This window comes from Buceros rhinoceros, unplaced genomic scaffold, assembly GCF_000710305.1.
Source record: "Buceros rhinoceros silvestris isolate BGI_N320 unplaced genomic scaffold, ASM71030v1 scaffold29814, whole genome shotgun sequence".
Taxonomy (NCBI): domain Eukaryota; kingdom Metazoa; phylum Chordata; class Aves; order Bucerotiformes; family Bucerotidae; genus Buceros; species Buceros rhinoceros.
In genome coordinates, this window is record NW_010410483.1 from 17,522 (window position 1) to 34,866 (window position 17,345).

Here is a 17,345-nt window from a genome sequence, read left to right on the forward strand (position 1 = left end):
CTGCTGAACACCAGACCAAAGGTGGAACTGGGCTCACCCTTCCTGGTGAAAGGCAGTCCCTGCAGGTCCAGGAGGAAGCAGTGTGTGGGAAGGGGAAGGAAAGCTGCTCTAACTGCTTGCTCTTCTGCACATAAAGAGCCATCCTCTCTGCTTCTGTGGGCTTAGCCAGCTCACCAGAGCAGGGGCTCACAGGCCAGAGGGAGCCCGCTAGGCTAGGGAGGTGTACTGGCACCATCCTGCTGGCAGGTCTGCCCTAAGGCTAATGCAGCAGTGCATAAATTAGCAGAGTGTGTTGGGGAGCAAATGGGCAGCAGAGGCACACAGCTCAGGTAACAGACACGGCACTCCACAACTTCTGCAGCTGTTCCCAGCAACTAGCCCGGCTGGGAAGCAGTCTCCTTTAGGTCTGCTCTTACTGGCTTCTTTGATGCCTAAATGAAAAATAAATTTCATGGTAAATTGCTCTCTGATTTCTGGATGCGTAGTAAAATAAGAGCATAGTAAGAATCTGGTGCCACATAATGCTCTTAGCTTTGGCGAGGTGTATGCTGATACGCTCCGCAATCAGCATTCATTTCAAGCAGCAAGAGAGGGAGCAGTGCTCAGGCTGCTGGAGGCTTTTTGGTGCAAAGGCAATGTGGAGGAGAAGACAGGGAAACCCACGGCTGTTTGCAGAAGCCACTGTCTCAATAAATTATTCACAGGAGATATGACACCTGCAGTGCACAACCGTCTTCACTGTGCCAGGTGCATGAGCGTGGCTGTCAAAGTTGCCACGTGTCACTCAGACTGGCATGCATTTCAGAGAGGGGGAGGAAGGATGTGTTTCCTGGAGAACAAAACATCCTTGCGAAACTGATACAGCAACAAGTGGGGTCTGGTTTCTTGAAGAAAGGAGGGTGTGGAGCTGTTTATGTGACCTTTCCAGTGATTCTCTACTGCTCTAGAGTCTTATTTCTATTTCTCTGCCCTTTGACCAGCACGCTGGTGGGGCAGGAGAGTTCCTTGTGCAAGGCAGGGTGCATCAGTAGAAGTAATGGGCACACAGCGCTGTGAGGACCGACTGTTGCTAGAGCAGGGAGCAGCCTGTGCTGCCTGGCCTCATAGCCAGGCTACAATAACCTGCAACCCAAGGCAAATTCACTCAAGCCAGCCTGAAGACAGCCAGCTCAGGGTTGCAAGAGCACGGCCTGTGAGCCAGACCAAGTTGAGCTCTGTGCCCCCATGCTCACACTCTTATCAGTGTCCAAGCGAACTTTGGCAATGGGACAGTTAGGTCTTGTTAACAGGCTATACGAGCTAGCCTGCTAATGTCAATGGTGTTGCCACAGCAGAGAGTAAGGCCAGCAGCTGTGACCTGGCACAGGCCTACCGAAATCACCGATTTACAATAGCTGAGGGAGCAAGGGACTAGGCAGATGGCTAGAACCCAGGAGTCCTACCTTCTGATCCTCTGCTTCACTTATGCTACCTCACTAATACAAAACCTGTTCCTGTCTGCCCTCTCTAGCCCCTTTAGGGCATGCAGCATCATACCTGGTCAAAGGCCTGGTCGATCTCTTCCTGCAGTATCTCCAGGAAGCTCTCGTTGAGATCAATGAGCTCCTGGATGTTGCTGAAGATGCCCAGGAGCTGCTCCTGGCTCAGCAGCCCAGCTGCCTGCATGGGGAGGTAGAACTCCTCTTTGATGATGCGCAGGTCCTCTCCATAGCTGGCCTCTGTGTTGACAAACTCCAGCACAGACTCCTTGCGCTCTGTCCTGCGCTTGCAGCACTTCTCACAGAGGTCAGCCCGTCTCTGATTGCAGTTCTGCATGTCTGTCTCCACAGGGAGGTCCCTTTCTCCGCAATCGGTGCAGGGACGGTGGGCTTCCCAGGCCTGCAGGGAGCTCAGTGTTTCGGATGCCCTGTTCCTCCACTTTCTGGCTGCCATCTGGCCAATCCCACTGTCTGCCCTCTCCACATCCACTGACTTGGTCCGTGTGGCCTCGCTGGGATCCAGGTCATCCTGGACATCATTCACACCAACAATCCCGCTGTCGGTGCTCAGGCTGCTGACATTGCTCCAATGATGTCTGGAGCGGAGGGAGCCACGTGGGGCACGGCGAGTCTCGTCAAAGCTGCCACCATGGCCAAGGTTGGCTTTTGCTACCACTGGACCTGAGAACAGACACAAATTGTTACAGGCACTGCTGGCTGCAAAGAGCTCACCTGAGGAGCTCAAGCTGGCACAGCCAGGAGTGGTAGTAACCCTGGGCTGGATCTGGTGAAAGCTGTGCTGGTTTTTAGCTGCCTCCCCTCCTGTTTGCTGCTGAAACTGGCGAGAATCAGAAGTAAGTGGCTCTCAGGAAAAGCCCAGGGCCTGCCAGCCCTGCACTGCCCATACCTGTGAACTCATTTGGGCTCTCTCTTTCCTTGCCATCTGCCAGGCAGGGATAGAGACAGAGCAGAGCAGATCCTGATTTCCTGCAAGCCTGGGTTAAACCCAGAATGCCTCCCTCCCCCAGGTCAGTATAGTTACTCCATATTTACACCAGCACCGCGGGGCTCAAGCATCTGGCCCATCAGCCCTCTCTGAGTGTGCAGCATATGGGTACCATAGTCTCGCTCCTGACGGCGCTTCTGTGCATGCTGCCGTGCTGCAGCTGCAATCTTCAGCTCCAGCTGCTTCCTCTTCACCGAGTCTGTTGGCATAGGGTCACTGAAGTGCGGCCGCAGCCGGCACTCCCGCTGAGCCTTGGCACCATCCGTGCTCTCGTGGACGATGTCGGAGCTGGATCGGTGGCAGCTGGGACTAGGGGTCTGCAAGAAAGGCAAGTGGGTCTGGACTAAGGTGGTGGTCAAAGCAGCACCCGGTTTGCAGCCACTGGGATTTATTTAGTTGCCAAAGAAAAGAAAAGGAAACTCCTCAGTGGTGGGACTGTAAATGCAGCTCTGCTACATGAGCATTAGGAAATCTGTTGCTCCAGGTGCCTCTGTCTCGCTTAGTCAAAGACTCCTCTCCCTTTGCTGTTATGTTGCCCTGAGTACAGTGGCTCTGTGGTGGCTGAATCACGGCTCTCAAATAACCATGAAGAAGTCATCAGCACAGCCCCAGCTAAGCGCCTAAAAGGGGGACTGAGCCTCTCCTCCAGGAATCTGAGCTGGGTTGCCTCTGTTCTGTGAACATTCCAGCACTGCAGGGTCAGAAACTCCAGCCTCTACGCCTGACCTGCGTTAGCAGTTTGACCAGGAGGGTGTTGTCTGATCTCCCAGGCAGTGCAGCAACGAGGGGCTGGTGGCATAAGGAAAGCCATGAAGGGGTTATCACTGAACTCCCTGCAAGAGAAGCAGTGGCAGATACGCAAGGGCACAAACCTGACTCCTGTTTCATTAACTGTAATTAAAAAGGCCTCTAACAAAATTTAATCACTCACGGGAGCTGGAGTGATTTCAGATCCCAAGCTCCCAGCCTGCCCAGTCCCTACAACAAAGGGATCCTTTAGAGCCTCTGACAAGAAAGAAAATCCTGAACACACGCCGGAGATGAGGGGGGGATTCCTCTCCCTTACGTTCCCTGCAGGTGGGCTGTCGCTGGACGCCTCCTTGCTTGGCTTGTCCTCCCAGGTCTCTGTTGCCATGGACATCGCTGTGGGCTGCCGGCTGTCCTCTGGTGGTGGGAGAGCAGCTTCCCTCAGATCACACTGTCCCTTGGAGGGGGATGTGGCCGCAGTTTCAGCATTGCAGCTGCAAGGAAAGAAGCAGACTCTGGTGAACCTGTGGTGAACCTATGCAGTTCACATGCCATTCCTGACACGTACGAACAGCAAGCTGGGTTCCAACAGCCAGCCCCAGCAGGTCAGTGAAAGTGCAGGCAGAGATCTAGTGGCCACAGATCTGGTCAGCATGGGTGGCTGTGCACGGGTTTTGGGATCAAAACACAACTCAATTATAGCGGTGCAAAATGGGTAATTGCTAGCATCAGTCTGGGATATGAAGTCTCGGGTGTTCTCAGGGCATTTTTGTGTCCGTAAAACACGAGCTGCTCCCACAGGGACCAGAAAACCCTCTTTCTAAGTAGGTCATATCCATATTTGCTGCTATTTAAAGAGATGTTGTCAACACAGAAACCATACTGCTCATCTGGAAGAACATCACCTGCCAAATAACATAATACTTTGAAGAGATTAGAGGATTAAAAGAGCTTACCCTCTGTTTTTCATCTCATATGCTCCCAAGCCCGCTGAAACCACTGGAAAGATTCCCTCTGCTTTCAGTGAACTCCGGATCAGGCCTTTTGGTGCACTTAAGAGTACCAAAAAGACTGGCAGAGTACGTTGTTCTCACTTGGCAGTTCTGGGATGTTCTAATTCTTGGCTGTGTGGTGCTAACAAGGGCTGGCCCTGGCTGATATGGGCAGCCTGTTCCAACCCCACATTTCCCTCTCTGTAGACACTAGCACCTCTCTAGACAGACACGGTCTGGTGCAAAACCACTGACTTGACAGAGTAGTTGACAGGCTGTAGGTTTTGTTACTACTCGTGATACATTTTTTTAACGGACTCTCTAAGACACCTTATCTCCATGCATAGTCTGTTTGGAAGAATATTCATTTTTTCATTTGGGGTTTACTTAATTTTTATAGGCTTGGATTCTTTAAAAAAAAATGGTTGTGAGGACTGGATACAGATGCTTGTGCACACAGGAAGCTGGTGTCTGGAACACATTTCAGGTTATGCACATCTTTTATGCTTAACAAAAGCCTCCTGTGACAAAAATCTGCTGCTTCTTAAAGGTTTCACTTGTGAACTTACGCAGGTAGGTCATACTGCTCTATGCAATTCCAACACTGTCGGCTACAAGCAAACACACGAGACATATGGGCATTTTCCTTACGATGAATGACAGTTGGCATCGATAACAACCATCAGCCAATACTGAAATTGCTGAAGAAGGAACAAATCTCCCAGAACACAAATTGGCTCTGTTGTCAGGCCACAAAAGTTGATTTGCAACTTTCCAGCTGATGCTTTTTCATCTTTTTCTCCATTTACACTTCCAGATCCCAGCTGACACTGCCACGTGATTTACCAACTTTAAAAAAGCTTGGCCACGGCTGCACAGTGATGGCACGGCACTGACCGCAGGCTCCTGGCTGTCACGTGGATTTGGAAGGGTCACTTCAGCCCTCCAGGCCTCTTCTCCCCAGCCTATACAAAGAGGATACCAGCATCAGTGCTGCGACGAAGCAGTCTGTACTAGGGACTGCATCAGACCCCTTACCAACAGGCACGCATCAAGGCTGTGGTCCTACCACGGTACTACCTGGTCCAGCTTACGAGGTTCCTGTCTCCTTTCCCCCTTCCCTGCCCAGCCACATTTGAGGTACTACTCCTTCATCTGGTCCAGCGGAACTGCCTGCATGGCCATGATATAAATTCAGTCTTGAAATTATCCGGGTTTACAAAGTATCCTTCCTCGTGTATTCTCTTTTCCAAAAGGTGTTCCTGCTCAGACAGCTTCTGGTCAAAACATGCAGAAAGAAGGGACTATGCAGAGGCACAGAGAGGCAGCGGAATGTGTCCAAGGTCTGCAGAAGAGCTCAGAACCAGAATCTTACCCTCTCTTCTTGATCACACCACCTCCTACCATACAGAGACAAGCTGAGCTTTCATTCATCATTTTTACAGTGCTTCAACATGGAAAGTACTCCAGGGTGTAACTGCTTCTCTAAGTGAAGCTGACAGCAGCTCTCTTCTGATAAGGTCTGAGGACCAGATGCCATTGCCATTGTGGTGTCCATAACCCAACAGGGGTATTTTAAAAAAATTTCAGATGTGACCTTCAGGGGGAATAAGAGCCAATACTACTCACAGAGCTGAGCTAAGGAAGTGTAACTGGAGACTGAGAAATTCAATCCATCCCGTGGTCGGCCAGCTAGAGGTAAGAAAGGCAATGACACAGAGCCCACACTGTGTGAAAGGAGATCTCTTCAGCCCTGGTTTGACTGCTCTGCTAGTTGCGATTAGATCCTTCCTACGTGACGAACTGGCCACGCCACGCAGGGGTAAGTGCTGTTCCACAGAGCAGTCAGTGTGCACCGCACCACCAGTGTGGTCAGAAGGATGAAGGCAAAACAGGGAGGATATAAGCAATTTTGCAGAACCACATTTTAGGGCTGCTCCTTTAACATTTGCCCCTAGCTTAGGAGGAAGGGGGGACATTGCCAAAAAAAATTGATATTGCCCCTTCCTCCAGGCCCCTCCACCCGGCAAAGTTGGGGGGGTGCCAGCAGGCCCACATCAATGCCTGCTCAAGCACCCCCCTCTGCCCTCACACAGAGCTGCAGAAGGGGGGACTCTGGCACGTTTCCTTTTGTCAGATCGAATCGCTCACTGGGACAGGAGTTTAGTACCTGGGGCTGGTGTCAGTTTTCCCTTTTCTCCCCAAGACAGACAATGCATTTGGGCCAGCACAGGGATGACAGGTCCTTTCTGAATGTCCTTTTAAACCTCTGGGCCGTCATCTCTGAATCTCACAGAAGCAGAGGAACTGGGTGTGTGGCATAAAACTGGAAATGTATCTGCTTTTCTTCATGGTCTCTATGAGCCTCTTTGTAGTTACATCATTGCCCAGCCCGGCACTTCTCAGCCCCTTCCACATGTTCCTGGTTCTTCCTGACTAACAGAAACATTTTTGTCCATTCCCTCCCTGCTGACACCTGCCTTCCAGACTTGAAGCCTTCTGCAATGGGAAGCTGTTATGGTACCCACCATCCCGCTGTCACCTTAAATATACCCAATCACTCTTCTCAGGAAGCCTTTTTTCTTAGTCATGTCCCTTGCTTCCTTGTGCATGTTTTTGTTGTCATCTTGTCCCCCATTTCATCGACAGGAACCCTGTGTCCTCATAGGTTCTTATCCTAAGCAATTTGCTGCTTAAACAATTTCAGAAATATTGAAATGCCTAAAGGATTTCCACCTAGATTTCAACAGCACTTCCCAGCCAGGGCTACAAACTGTTTAAGGTATCCAGTGACCTGTGAGGGAGCTGTAGCCATCGTAATTATGAAGCTGAAAAACGAATCTTCACTGATGAAACATTAAGTTATCTGAATGAGCCTTAAGTAATTAACTATGAAGTACTAGGGAGGGAACGAATTTAACAGACAAACTGCTTTGTAAAACTGTAGCACTTACACAGAAATACTAGAAAGGGAAGATAATTTCAGCTCTCTTATACTGTGATGCTCCATCAGAACATCACTATCAAAGGCTTGCTGAGCCCAAAACATCCAGACAAAAAGTCCCCCCACATCTGCAGTGAGAATCAGCTTGAGTTATAAATTAACGTTTCAGGTGAAAATGATGGAAAATTGAGAAACTTCCAGACGAAGAAAACTGGAGTTTCCCACTAACCAGCACTTAGGCACTGCCAACAGATTCGTCTTCCTCCTGCTACCTCGAAGAAATTACAATCTTTGCCATTAATTGTTATCGCTAGGGAAAATAAACAGGCCAGGGTGGTTCCTTCACATGAAACAACCTCTGTAATACTGGAGTCACTGTCTTTCTCATTTTTAGATCAATTATCATTTTGGTGTTAATAAAATCACCTCATATAGTTTAACAAATCCAGTCACTGACACAAAAAACCTCTGCAGACACTAAAAGCACAGAAACCACACTGAAACCATAAAGGCCCCAGGCAGAAAGAATTTGGAGGCTGGGAGAGTAGTGGGAAGAAAGATCACATGCACTACCCATTTCCCGCAGACTTTGCTATGCATGCACCTCAGGCTCCCCATATCAGCCAAAGCATTGATCTGCACGGAGACAGCTGTTCTTTTGCTCTTACTCACGCGTCTGCCAGTCAGTGTATTGCATTTCACATCCACGATAAAATAGCCCCTGCTCAATGACAATGGTGGCATACCATGACGTTCTCACCTGTTTCTTCACTAGGTTTTCATGCTCTTAGAACAACAGCACAAAGGCTGGGGTGGACAGCTGAAGGAAGCATTTAGGGCTCCGACACCATCCACTTCCCTTTGAATTATCAAGTTGCAGAAGTATTTCTGCTTGTCACTGGCTCTGTCTACATGGGGGACTTCAGCTCCACAGAAGTGCTTTCAGATGACTCTCATTCCTGTGCAGAAGTCACTATCATTTGCCCTAAAACCTGAGTCCAGTCTCAGAGCTCCAGCATTCCAGAAATACCAAGCCAGTGTACAAGGTTGATGCCCTGGTGTTTCACACGCTGTGTCTGTGGATGTCAGAAGCAGCCAGGAACAAGTAAAATGTAATTCTTGGCAAAGCTAGTCCTGAAAGCCAAGTGTATGGAAACAAACCATTCCACCAACACTTACTCGTCCTTTTCCCATCAGCCTTATCTAGTGATAAGACAGTGGTAACTGCCCCAAATTCCTAGCTTCCAGAACTTTGCTGATTCCTGTTAGGCCACCCGAGATCCCCATTTCTTTGGCAGCAGGGAGGTGACAGACTGCAGCGTCCAAAACCAGGAAGAGTCCTTGTGAATGCCTTACCCAGAGAAGCAGAAATCTCTGGCGGAGAAGAGGGAGGAAGTACTTTCTCTCACTGCTTATGCTGAGTTGGCAGAAGGACAGTATTTGCAAGTACTTTCACTCGCTGCCTGTGCTGGTCTCCAGAGGGTGGTTAAAGACCATAGCAGCCATCTTGCTCTTGTTTGCCAGTTCACTACACGCAGGCAGCAAGTGAAAGCACTTGTTGCTGCATGTCACACTACCTAAATTCATGTTCGTGCAGTGGTGGGACAGACTCTAAATCTTTTTTCAAAGATTTCTAAATCTCTTTTACTAGTAGTTTGATCTCTCGGCTGTCCTCTACTTTAAACAGATGTTATAAGGGAAAAAAAAAAAGACATTTCAACAATTTATTACAGAAATAAAATGTGTGAGAAATTGGGTGTCAGGACTACTAATGGCTGCTGTCTGGACAGGATTAAGGTGTACAAAAAGGCAAAGTCTAGATTAAAATGATATTTAATCCCACGCAAAGATATAGTTTAAGCTCAACAGCTTAAAGCAACGTCCATGTGGCTATTAGAGATCCTAGGATGAAAGGCTCTGCCAACAGCGTATTTACACTATAGGGGTGAAACATACTTATCAGGAGAGAGACCAGATTGTTAACAAGGCAGCTGCGTTCAGGTGATCCCACAGAGCATGTTACCTTTTCTTAATGAGTTCCAGGGCTGAACCTATGAATTCATCCTTCATTTTTTGTAGCTTAGCTCCATAGCTTGATAAGTCTGTGGCTTCTAACAGCAGCGATGAACAGCAAGAGGACTGGGCTTCAGAAGCCAGGGACTGCCCTGCAAGGTGGAGGCCATCACTTAACTGTCTTGTCTCTCCTTCCTGCTGCTCAGCACTGAAGATCTCCTGCCCAGCTCTGTGTATTGCTACTGCCTGTAAAGGTGATCGTGGAACAGGGCTAGAGCAAACGGGGACCAGTGCTCTATCCAGGCTGGAGATCTGGGAGATTTTGTCCTTCACCTCAGGGCTGCTCATCCTGAAACCATCCCATGTGGCTGGATATTGGGAAAAGCCAGCAGTGTGGTTTTCATGCAACACATCATCATCCTCCACCGCAACAGCAGCTTCATTCACAGCTTTGGATCCCAGAGCTTCTGGACAGACATTCTTACTGTTCTCCTCCCCCAGGGTCTGGTTTCCAGGCAGACACTTATTCAAGCAACCTGATGGCCCACTGCTGCTGGCAGATGAATTTGCCTCCTTATTTTTCATTTGCTTGAATTCCTCAAAGGTGGGTAAGAAGAGCCTCCCTTTGCAGCGGTCTTTCTGGCTTCGTCCCCATGTGGCTTTAACATCTGTTTCCCCACTGTATTTTTCAAGGGTTTCTGCTGTTCTGGATTTGGCCATCTCATGGCTTTTCCCAGCATGCTGAAGGGGCAAACTGGGCGAGCTATTCTGCCTCCGGAGCTGAAGCCTCCTCTGAGCCTCCTGCTTGACGTCTTCTGGACTGATGATCCTGTGTGCAAAACACAGCCTCTGCTTCCCTGTGAGGCTGTGCCTGCGAGCAGTGTGTCCCACCAAAACTGTGCAGCAGTTGACAGCACAACCGTTCTTGTGCTGCCGGCACATCTGGCATTCAAAAAACTCCCGGGCCATCAGGTCAGGCAGGGCCACCTGTGGACGCACTGGCTTACAGGGCTCTGCCACCTTACTGCTGTGCAGCCTCAGCTTCTCCTTCAGCTCTTTTCTGGCATCTCCCTGTAGGGCTTTCTCCTCTGCAGAAGAGAAGAGCCACTGAGGTGCTCTGGCAAGGGTAGGGAAGAGCACATTCTGTGCAGATCGAGACATCTGTTTAGCACGGAGAGAAAGGTTTCTCAGAGAGTCTGATGTGCTCTGCACTGGGGCCACATCAACGCCACCTTCTGTCCACCGACTGGTGCCTCTATATTGAAAGGTGATCTCGTTATCCGGACTCCCACAGTGAGAATAAAGCCCAGAGTCAGCAAACGTTGCCCCGTGAAGGTTCTCCACACTCCGATACATCCGTTTTTCCACAGGACTGGCTAAAGGTGCCTTGCCTGTGTGGAAGGAGTCTAGAGTGTGCAAGTCCCCAGAAAAAATATGGGTGTCTATGTTCTTTAGTGGATGCATGCTGCTAACAGAAAAATCCTTTAAGCCATGTTGTGCACAGAGCTGATTATTTTGGCAGCTCAAGATCACCCGGCAGTGTTCCTGTCTCTCATCAAAACTGATGTATGTCATAGCAAATGCACATGGAGGCTCTAAGACAGTCGCGTCTTGAAGCCATGTTGTGCACAGAGCTGATTATTTTGGCAGCTCAAGATCACCCGGCAGTGTTCCTGTCTCTCATCAACACTGATGTATGTCATAGCAAATGCACATGGAGGCTCTAAGACAGTGGCGTCTAGGGGGAGAGGAGGGAGCTGGGGTGTCGCTTAGATGCCAGTCAATGTCCACAGACCACAGACAGCAAAACGTGCTGCTGGGTACTCACACAAGAGAGCTCTCACATGGGTTGGGTCGCCATGCGTAGAAGACCTGTGAATGGAAGGAAAGATGAGTTACTGAAGCAGCCTGGTGATGACTCGCAGGATGCAACAGCAGGTCTGCTTCCAGGGAGCACAGAAGCCAAACACCAACAGCTTGGGTAGAAACAGAGGAGCATGATTAGGAGATGAGGGCTTGGGTCAGGGAGTCTTTTCCATCTCTAGCCAAGCCAACAGTGGCCTTACACTACCCATCTGACTTTGGAGAAGTTTATCCTACCTACCCTCAGCAATTCCCTCACAATCACACCGCTAAACACTAGCGATGAATGCTCAGAAGGGCTTGCTGCAGCCTCGGATTACTCAGGCAGCAGCGCTAAGGAGATGGGAGGTTTACAAGAGATAGTGAGGTTCTTCCCCTCAAACGGGGTGCAGACAAGAGTGTGCGGGTTAAGGAGGAGGCTGGGAGTGGGAAAGGATGACGTGGCAGTGTGGTCTCCTAGAAGGCTCAAGCAGCAAGGAGGAAGAAGGCGGCTGACTAGAGGTGGTTTTGTCCCTGAGAGTCATGCTGCAGCCTCTTAATGCTCTGATTTACCCTGCACAGGGAAGATGCATATGGTTTACTGACTGGTAGCCAAGCATTTCCAAGGCCTTTCCAGTGCAGAGACAAAGGTACCTCACAGACCTTCACAAATGCACCCTCCTGACCCCTTAGCAACAGGCTCGAAGGATCACTCCCCATGACAGCTCAGCAGAGGCCCAGAACGAGGTGTCACTTTCAAGGCTATTCCTATGATCTGTGCTCAGCATTGTAAGGCCCAGGGAATCTACGTGACTAAATTACATGTGTAGAGCGATGCAGAGAGCTAAATCCCAAAAATTCAGTTTGGGCCAGCAGGATGATAGCTAAGAGTCTAAGTCATCCTCGGAAGTGGAAGGAAACTCCTTACTTTGAATGGAGAGACTCCAAATTTCCCTTAAGGATTTAGGCCTCATGGTTTTGCCAGCAGTCACACTGGACATCAGTGCCTGCTACAGCTCTGTCCACTCCCTCCCCTGGCAACCAGAGGCAAAGGGAATGAGTGACTGCCATATGTAAAGGAGAATAAGATTGGGCAGGGTTAGCCTGAGATTTCATGAGGGCAACATCAAGCTGGGATGGTGGGCCAGCAATGTCTAATAATAAGCCAAGCAAGAACCAACCAGGCTGCACAGCCAGGAAAAGGTCTTGGTAAAGTAAGACAGGACCATGTAAGTTACAGCCCAGACTGTTTGCTTTGTAGAGTAGCTGGGTCCCCCACACACTGCCAAACCATTCAAGCAGCATAGCCACCTTGACTGGCAGGGGAATGAAGAGCTGTTACTCCCTAAGGCTAAGACACCTCAGGCTTCTAACCATATGAGGCACCAACAGACATCTTCCATGTGAGGAGAAGTCTGAGGCAGTGTATTGCCTGGAAGCCAGTCTTGGTAACTTGCTGGGAGCTTGATTCTCCCATTGCTTAGAGTCGTCCAAATTACCATACTTTCACTGCATTAATGAAACTAACCTAATCCCAGAGCACAAAGGCAGAGTTGCTCCTGTGGATCACTGCCGAATGGAGAACATTATTTCTGTCCTTCATAATTGCTAAAAGTAACAATGAAAACTAGCTCTCAAAGCATGGCTGTTCCCCAAGATGTCACAAGCGCTTCTCACCCAGTCTTCTCATGGTGGGGCTGGAGTTCCCCCTTCTTCATGGCTCTGGAGGAGCCCACAGGTGACAGCAGAGAAACATGAGGATCAGGACTTTCTGTGATCATAGGTTATATCATGATCTGTCAAGAAAGAAAGAATGAGATGATGTGAGAGCCAGTCACTGAGGAGGGAACAGGGCTCCTGGTAGTGCTGAAGGGCTCCTGTGAGAAAGTGCTGTTAATGAGGGATGCCGTGGCCTGTCAGGTTGGTCTGTGATCAGGTCACAGCCACAGGACTAAAAGCCACTGTGTATTTTCTGCACTCTGCTTTCAGAGCAACTAGAAAGAGAAGACAATCCTTGCTGTAGTGAGAGCTGAGAATAAAACGTTTCCTGCCCAGGGCAGGGAGCTACATACGGTAAGGCCTGAAGAGAAACCGAGGCTCACGTGAGGCAGGTTCCTGAGCTACACAATTGCTTGGCAAGCTCTGTGTGTATGTGTGTGAGAGCAAGGGAGTTGGAGAAGAAAGCACAGAGGCAGGGGAGAAGCAATCACAAGCAGAGCAAGGAAGCAGAGGCATAGAAACAACAGGGTGTGATCTGTCTGTGGCTGATCCCTTCACCAACAGATGGGGCAGCACTGAAAATACGATTGGCTTGTGTCCTCATGGTCTCTCCTCAGCTGGAAGTTTGCTGCTGGGGTCTATGGCAGTGAACCTTCTTTGCTCTGCAGGACAGCTGCAGTGACACCAGGCGTGGGTGGCCATGGGCCACTCTGCCCCTGCCTGCTCAGGTGTGGGCACAGACCACGTGGGGGGTTTGCATCCCTCCGCGACACAGGGGAATGTCTCAAACCCACTGGCAGGAGAGGGTACCTCTTTGCCCCACAGGAGAGGCCCATCTCCCCAGCAGGTGTGGAAGGCATCAGTGCTCACAAGCATGGCCAGGCAGTGGGGACCTGCTGCTGCTTTGCCAGGGCAGAACTCTCCAGAAGATGTGTGTGGGCCGGCAAACATTGCTTTCAGGGAAGGAGCAGCTGGGAGAAACCTCCTGTGGGCAGAGTGAGGCAGGCAGAGAGTAATGGACAGAGAAGGGGAGCCAGAGGCAGGTTTGCAGAGTGGAGGACCCAGAGAAGACAGAGAACAGCCAGAGCTGGCTGTGAGAGAGGCAGAAGACAGAGCCTTTCCAGAGGAGGCTGTGGAGAGTTTACTGACACATAGGCAGGCACCAAAAAGTACTGGTTTAAGGGGAGGAAGAAGGAAATCTTGTTTCCAAGTAATTTATTTTAATCTTTGTCACCCATCAGAGCAGAGCTTTCTCTAAAAAGTGACTTTTTGCTCTAACAAAACCCTTCAGACACGGGTATTCCCTTTGACACTTCCAGGACAGCTCAGAGTAAAGGTGCATGTGCACGTAGCTCCCAGGTGGGCATGCAAAGGGGTTCGGTGCCCTGGCTGGAGTGAGAGAGAGCCCCAGAAATTAGTGAGCTCTGTTTTGCCTCATGCCTGCAAGGCAGCTGTGGAGATCTTGTAACAGCCAGCTCAGACAGGAGCACCCTTCTTCCCTGTAACTTCATCCTTGAAAGGACCACCCCCTTCCTACTGAACTTCTGATCTTGTCCATTCCCCCATGTCACCACCCTGAGGACTGCGCACAGCACGTCAGGTAGCTAAGCTTAATTTAACTGAGCACCCAGGCCAGCTGCTGCCCCAGTCACAAGCTGTGACGGGCAACCGGCTGTGCTGAGGCAGGTTGCCCGCTGCCCAGGGATGCTTGCAGAAATCTCTCTAAAACACCAGATAATTCTGACCAGGAAACACTGAGCCCTTCTGCCTCCTTCCCCTGTTATTGTGCTCCACGCTTCATGGCACACAGCAGCAGCGGCACAGTTTCCACTCAGATGCCTGCGATTGTCAGGTCAGTGACACTGCTATAATATAAAGCATGTGTCTACACACTCAGCTCTAAAGTAACGTGACCACAAGCACGTTCTAGGCACTCTGCTGGAGGACAGCATGAGATGGAGACAGAAAAAAACCATCTGAGTTAATACGTTTATGGTTGATATGCTAAAGCTGACCTTTCTGCACATACTCGCAGGCTCATGGTACATACAGAACGTTTAGATGCAGTTTTACATGGTCACCATCAAAGAAACACTGGGAACTACAGCAACATGAAGGAGTTTGTCCTCCCATCACCTCAGAGCTACAACTATAGTTTATAGCTACAGCAGGTGATCCCAGTTACGGAAACTAGAATATGCCACAGACGAGTGAGGCAATGGAGAGAAGTAAATGCCAATTTCTGACACGACATGGTGACCCAGCTCTGGGTCCTGCTTCGCCCTCTCCTTAAGGTATGCAGCAGTCCTAATGCACCCTGTTCTCTTCCAGTTAAACCAAGTAGTGACTTGCCAGTTCTTTGTTTCTCCCTGCTGTATGTGACCACTGTGGGTTAACGCTGCACTCCTTCGTTTACCATCTTGGGTACCTCCAGGCAGTCCTGTCCACAATTCCCCAATGCTAGGTCTTTATTCAAGTCCAGCAACCCTGCAGGACAATGCTGACTTATTTCAGGATAAATGCTTTTTTTTCCCAGCAGAAAAGGAGCTCTGTGTTGGCAGCTGCTGTGGGAATGGCACATCAATGCTCTTCAATCGTGTTGTCTGTGCAACATATTCCTGTTCCCTGGCTTGGGGACTGAAAAGCTGGTGATTATGAGCGTCATGCCTTAAGTGAGCCTAAGACTAAAGGCATTGTGTGCTTATCTTATTTTCTACCATGTGATTCTGTTTAATCTACTTCTTGTCCACTACTCTCATAAGTGCCTACTTGGAGACTTGCCACTAACCTTAATTTTCCCAAATAACTTATTTCTCAAGGATTAAAGCTTGAAGGATAAATTATTCCCTCCCATACACCTAAGGACTGTTCTGCCTGGCTGACCTTCCCAGCAAAGCACCAGAAAACAGTCAGGAGGATGAAGCTGGCAGGCACAGGGTAAGTTGTTCTGTGCTGGTGGAAAGCACTGTGGAGAGGACCAGTCATGCCCAAGGACTCCAGGGACATCAGGACAGGAGAGCACAAAGCCTCACAAGGCCTCAGGAAAAGAGGCCACCAAAGCTGGCAGGGCTGGGCAGGTTTGCCAGTGCTGCTTCACACAGTTCGCGGCAGCAAGATTTGCTCGATAGCCTTGTCAAACAGGGAAGCTGAGATGGTGGAGAGCAGCTTGCTATTTTCTGGCCTCTTCTGCCTTTATCAGAGAGATCAAGTGAGTCCAGTACATTTTCCACTTTCCACATTTACAACATCTCAGTCACGAGCAAATTAACTTCTGAGTCATGGCTATCACACCAAACTCCTGTTTCCAGGGGAGGGGAGTAACCAGAGTCACCTTACTCCATCTTGATATAGGAGATTAAACTAACCTTCAGGTCTCATTCTAATTTCTTTGCTCTGGGTTTTGTAAATTGCACTGCTGAACAGAGGTCGGTTTATTCTGGAGCACAATCTCCCTTTTATTTCAGAGATCTAACCAGACAGAGGGATGCGAAAGGCACATTTCAAAGAGCTGTACAAAGGATTTTGGCAAGCTATTACACTGCTGCAAGTTTTCTGCTATCTGATACAGCAAACCTCATGGACACAGCGTGATCTGCCTACTGCCATGGCATGCGCATCACTGCAGCTGCTTAGCAGAACGCCACCAGTCTCAAGGGAAAGAACGCCAGATACAGCTATTACTTCAAGTTAAAGGTTAACAAGAAAAATAAAGGTGCCTCGGCTGTATTTGCTTTCTTAGCTGTTCACTTCACCAGAGCTGTGCTGCAGGAACTAGTTGATACAGTAGAGCAATTAGATGACTGCATTTATATTTCTTGGGGTTTGTGCCTGCTCTAGCAGCTCAAGTAGGAACATGGCTTTATATAGTGTCTGTTAACCACCGCAGGAGAGGTACGGCCACAGTAGTTATCTGAACCAGTACAATTTCCCGGGTTTCTCTTCCTTCACAGGGTGAATAGCTGGGCGTAACTTTCCTTGAGTTTACAGTTCATCAGTGCTTTTATTGCCTGCTCCACAGCACAAATCAGCATGGCTAACAAGAGGAACAACTACTGACTTGGTTTCAAAACTAGGTAATACGGAGAAAACCGTAATCTCTATAGTCTGCTCAGTGTATTTATAGTCTGTGTTCTCAGTTTAATCATAAGCATGGACCATGTTGTCTCAGAGACAGTTTGGCATGGAGAACAGAGTCTCTGTTGAACATCTGAAGATCCAGTGCAGCCCAGGGTCCAGGGGTTTGCTGAGAGCACAGGCAATGGCATTAATTTTCTGCTGTGCAATGAGCTGCTTGCCTTGTGACCGTTTTCGTCCTTTCATGTCTCTTCTCCTCATTCTTTCCAGGATTTTTTTTTCCTGCTTCCCCAACTCTTTCTTAATCCCACTGCATTCAATACAGGCTTGCACAGCCCATCTGTGGCTGTTCCTTAACAAACAGGTACCACTTCTGAAGCATCACCACCGTTACCATTGTCTCCAGAAAAAGAATTGGTCTTGTCCATGGTCAGGGCTGGCTGTTTAGAGCAGCCCAAATGCATACACATGTCAGCCAGCTGTGCCAGAGAAGAATCTGTCCACATTACCTGCTGACACTCATGGGAAAC

At 49.3% G+C, this 17,345-nt stretch overlaps 1 protein-coding gene across 1 annotated transcript in view; it reads right to left on the bottom strand.

Annotated features, from left to right (window-relative positions):
• The window catches only part of LOC104493034 (myosin-M heavy chain-like), a 5,718-nt gene extending 1,927 nt beyond the window's left edge, over nucleotides 1–3,791 (bottom strand). Inside the window, exons 1-3 of the mRNA XM_010135648.1 lie at nucleotides 3,551–3,791; nucleotides 2,597–2,801; nucleotides 1,537–2,159 (exon numbers count right to left, since the gene is read on the bottom strand). Coding sequence (XP_010133950.1) covers nucleotides 1,537–2,159; nucleotides 2,597–2,801; nucleotides 3,551–3,625 — 903 coding nt within the window. The 5' untranslated portion in view covers nucleotides 3,626–3,791. The remainder of the gene's footprint in view (nucleotides 1–1,536; nucleotides 2,160–2,596; nucleotides 2,802–3,550) is intronic.
• Nucleotides 3,792–17,345: the final 13,554 nt, after the last annotated feature.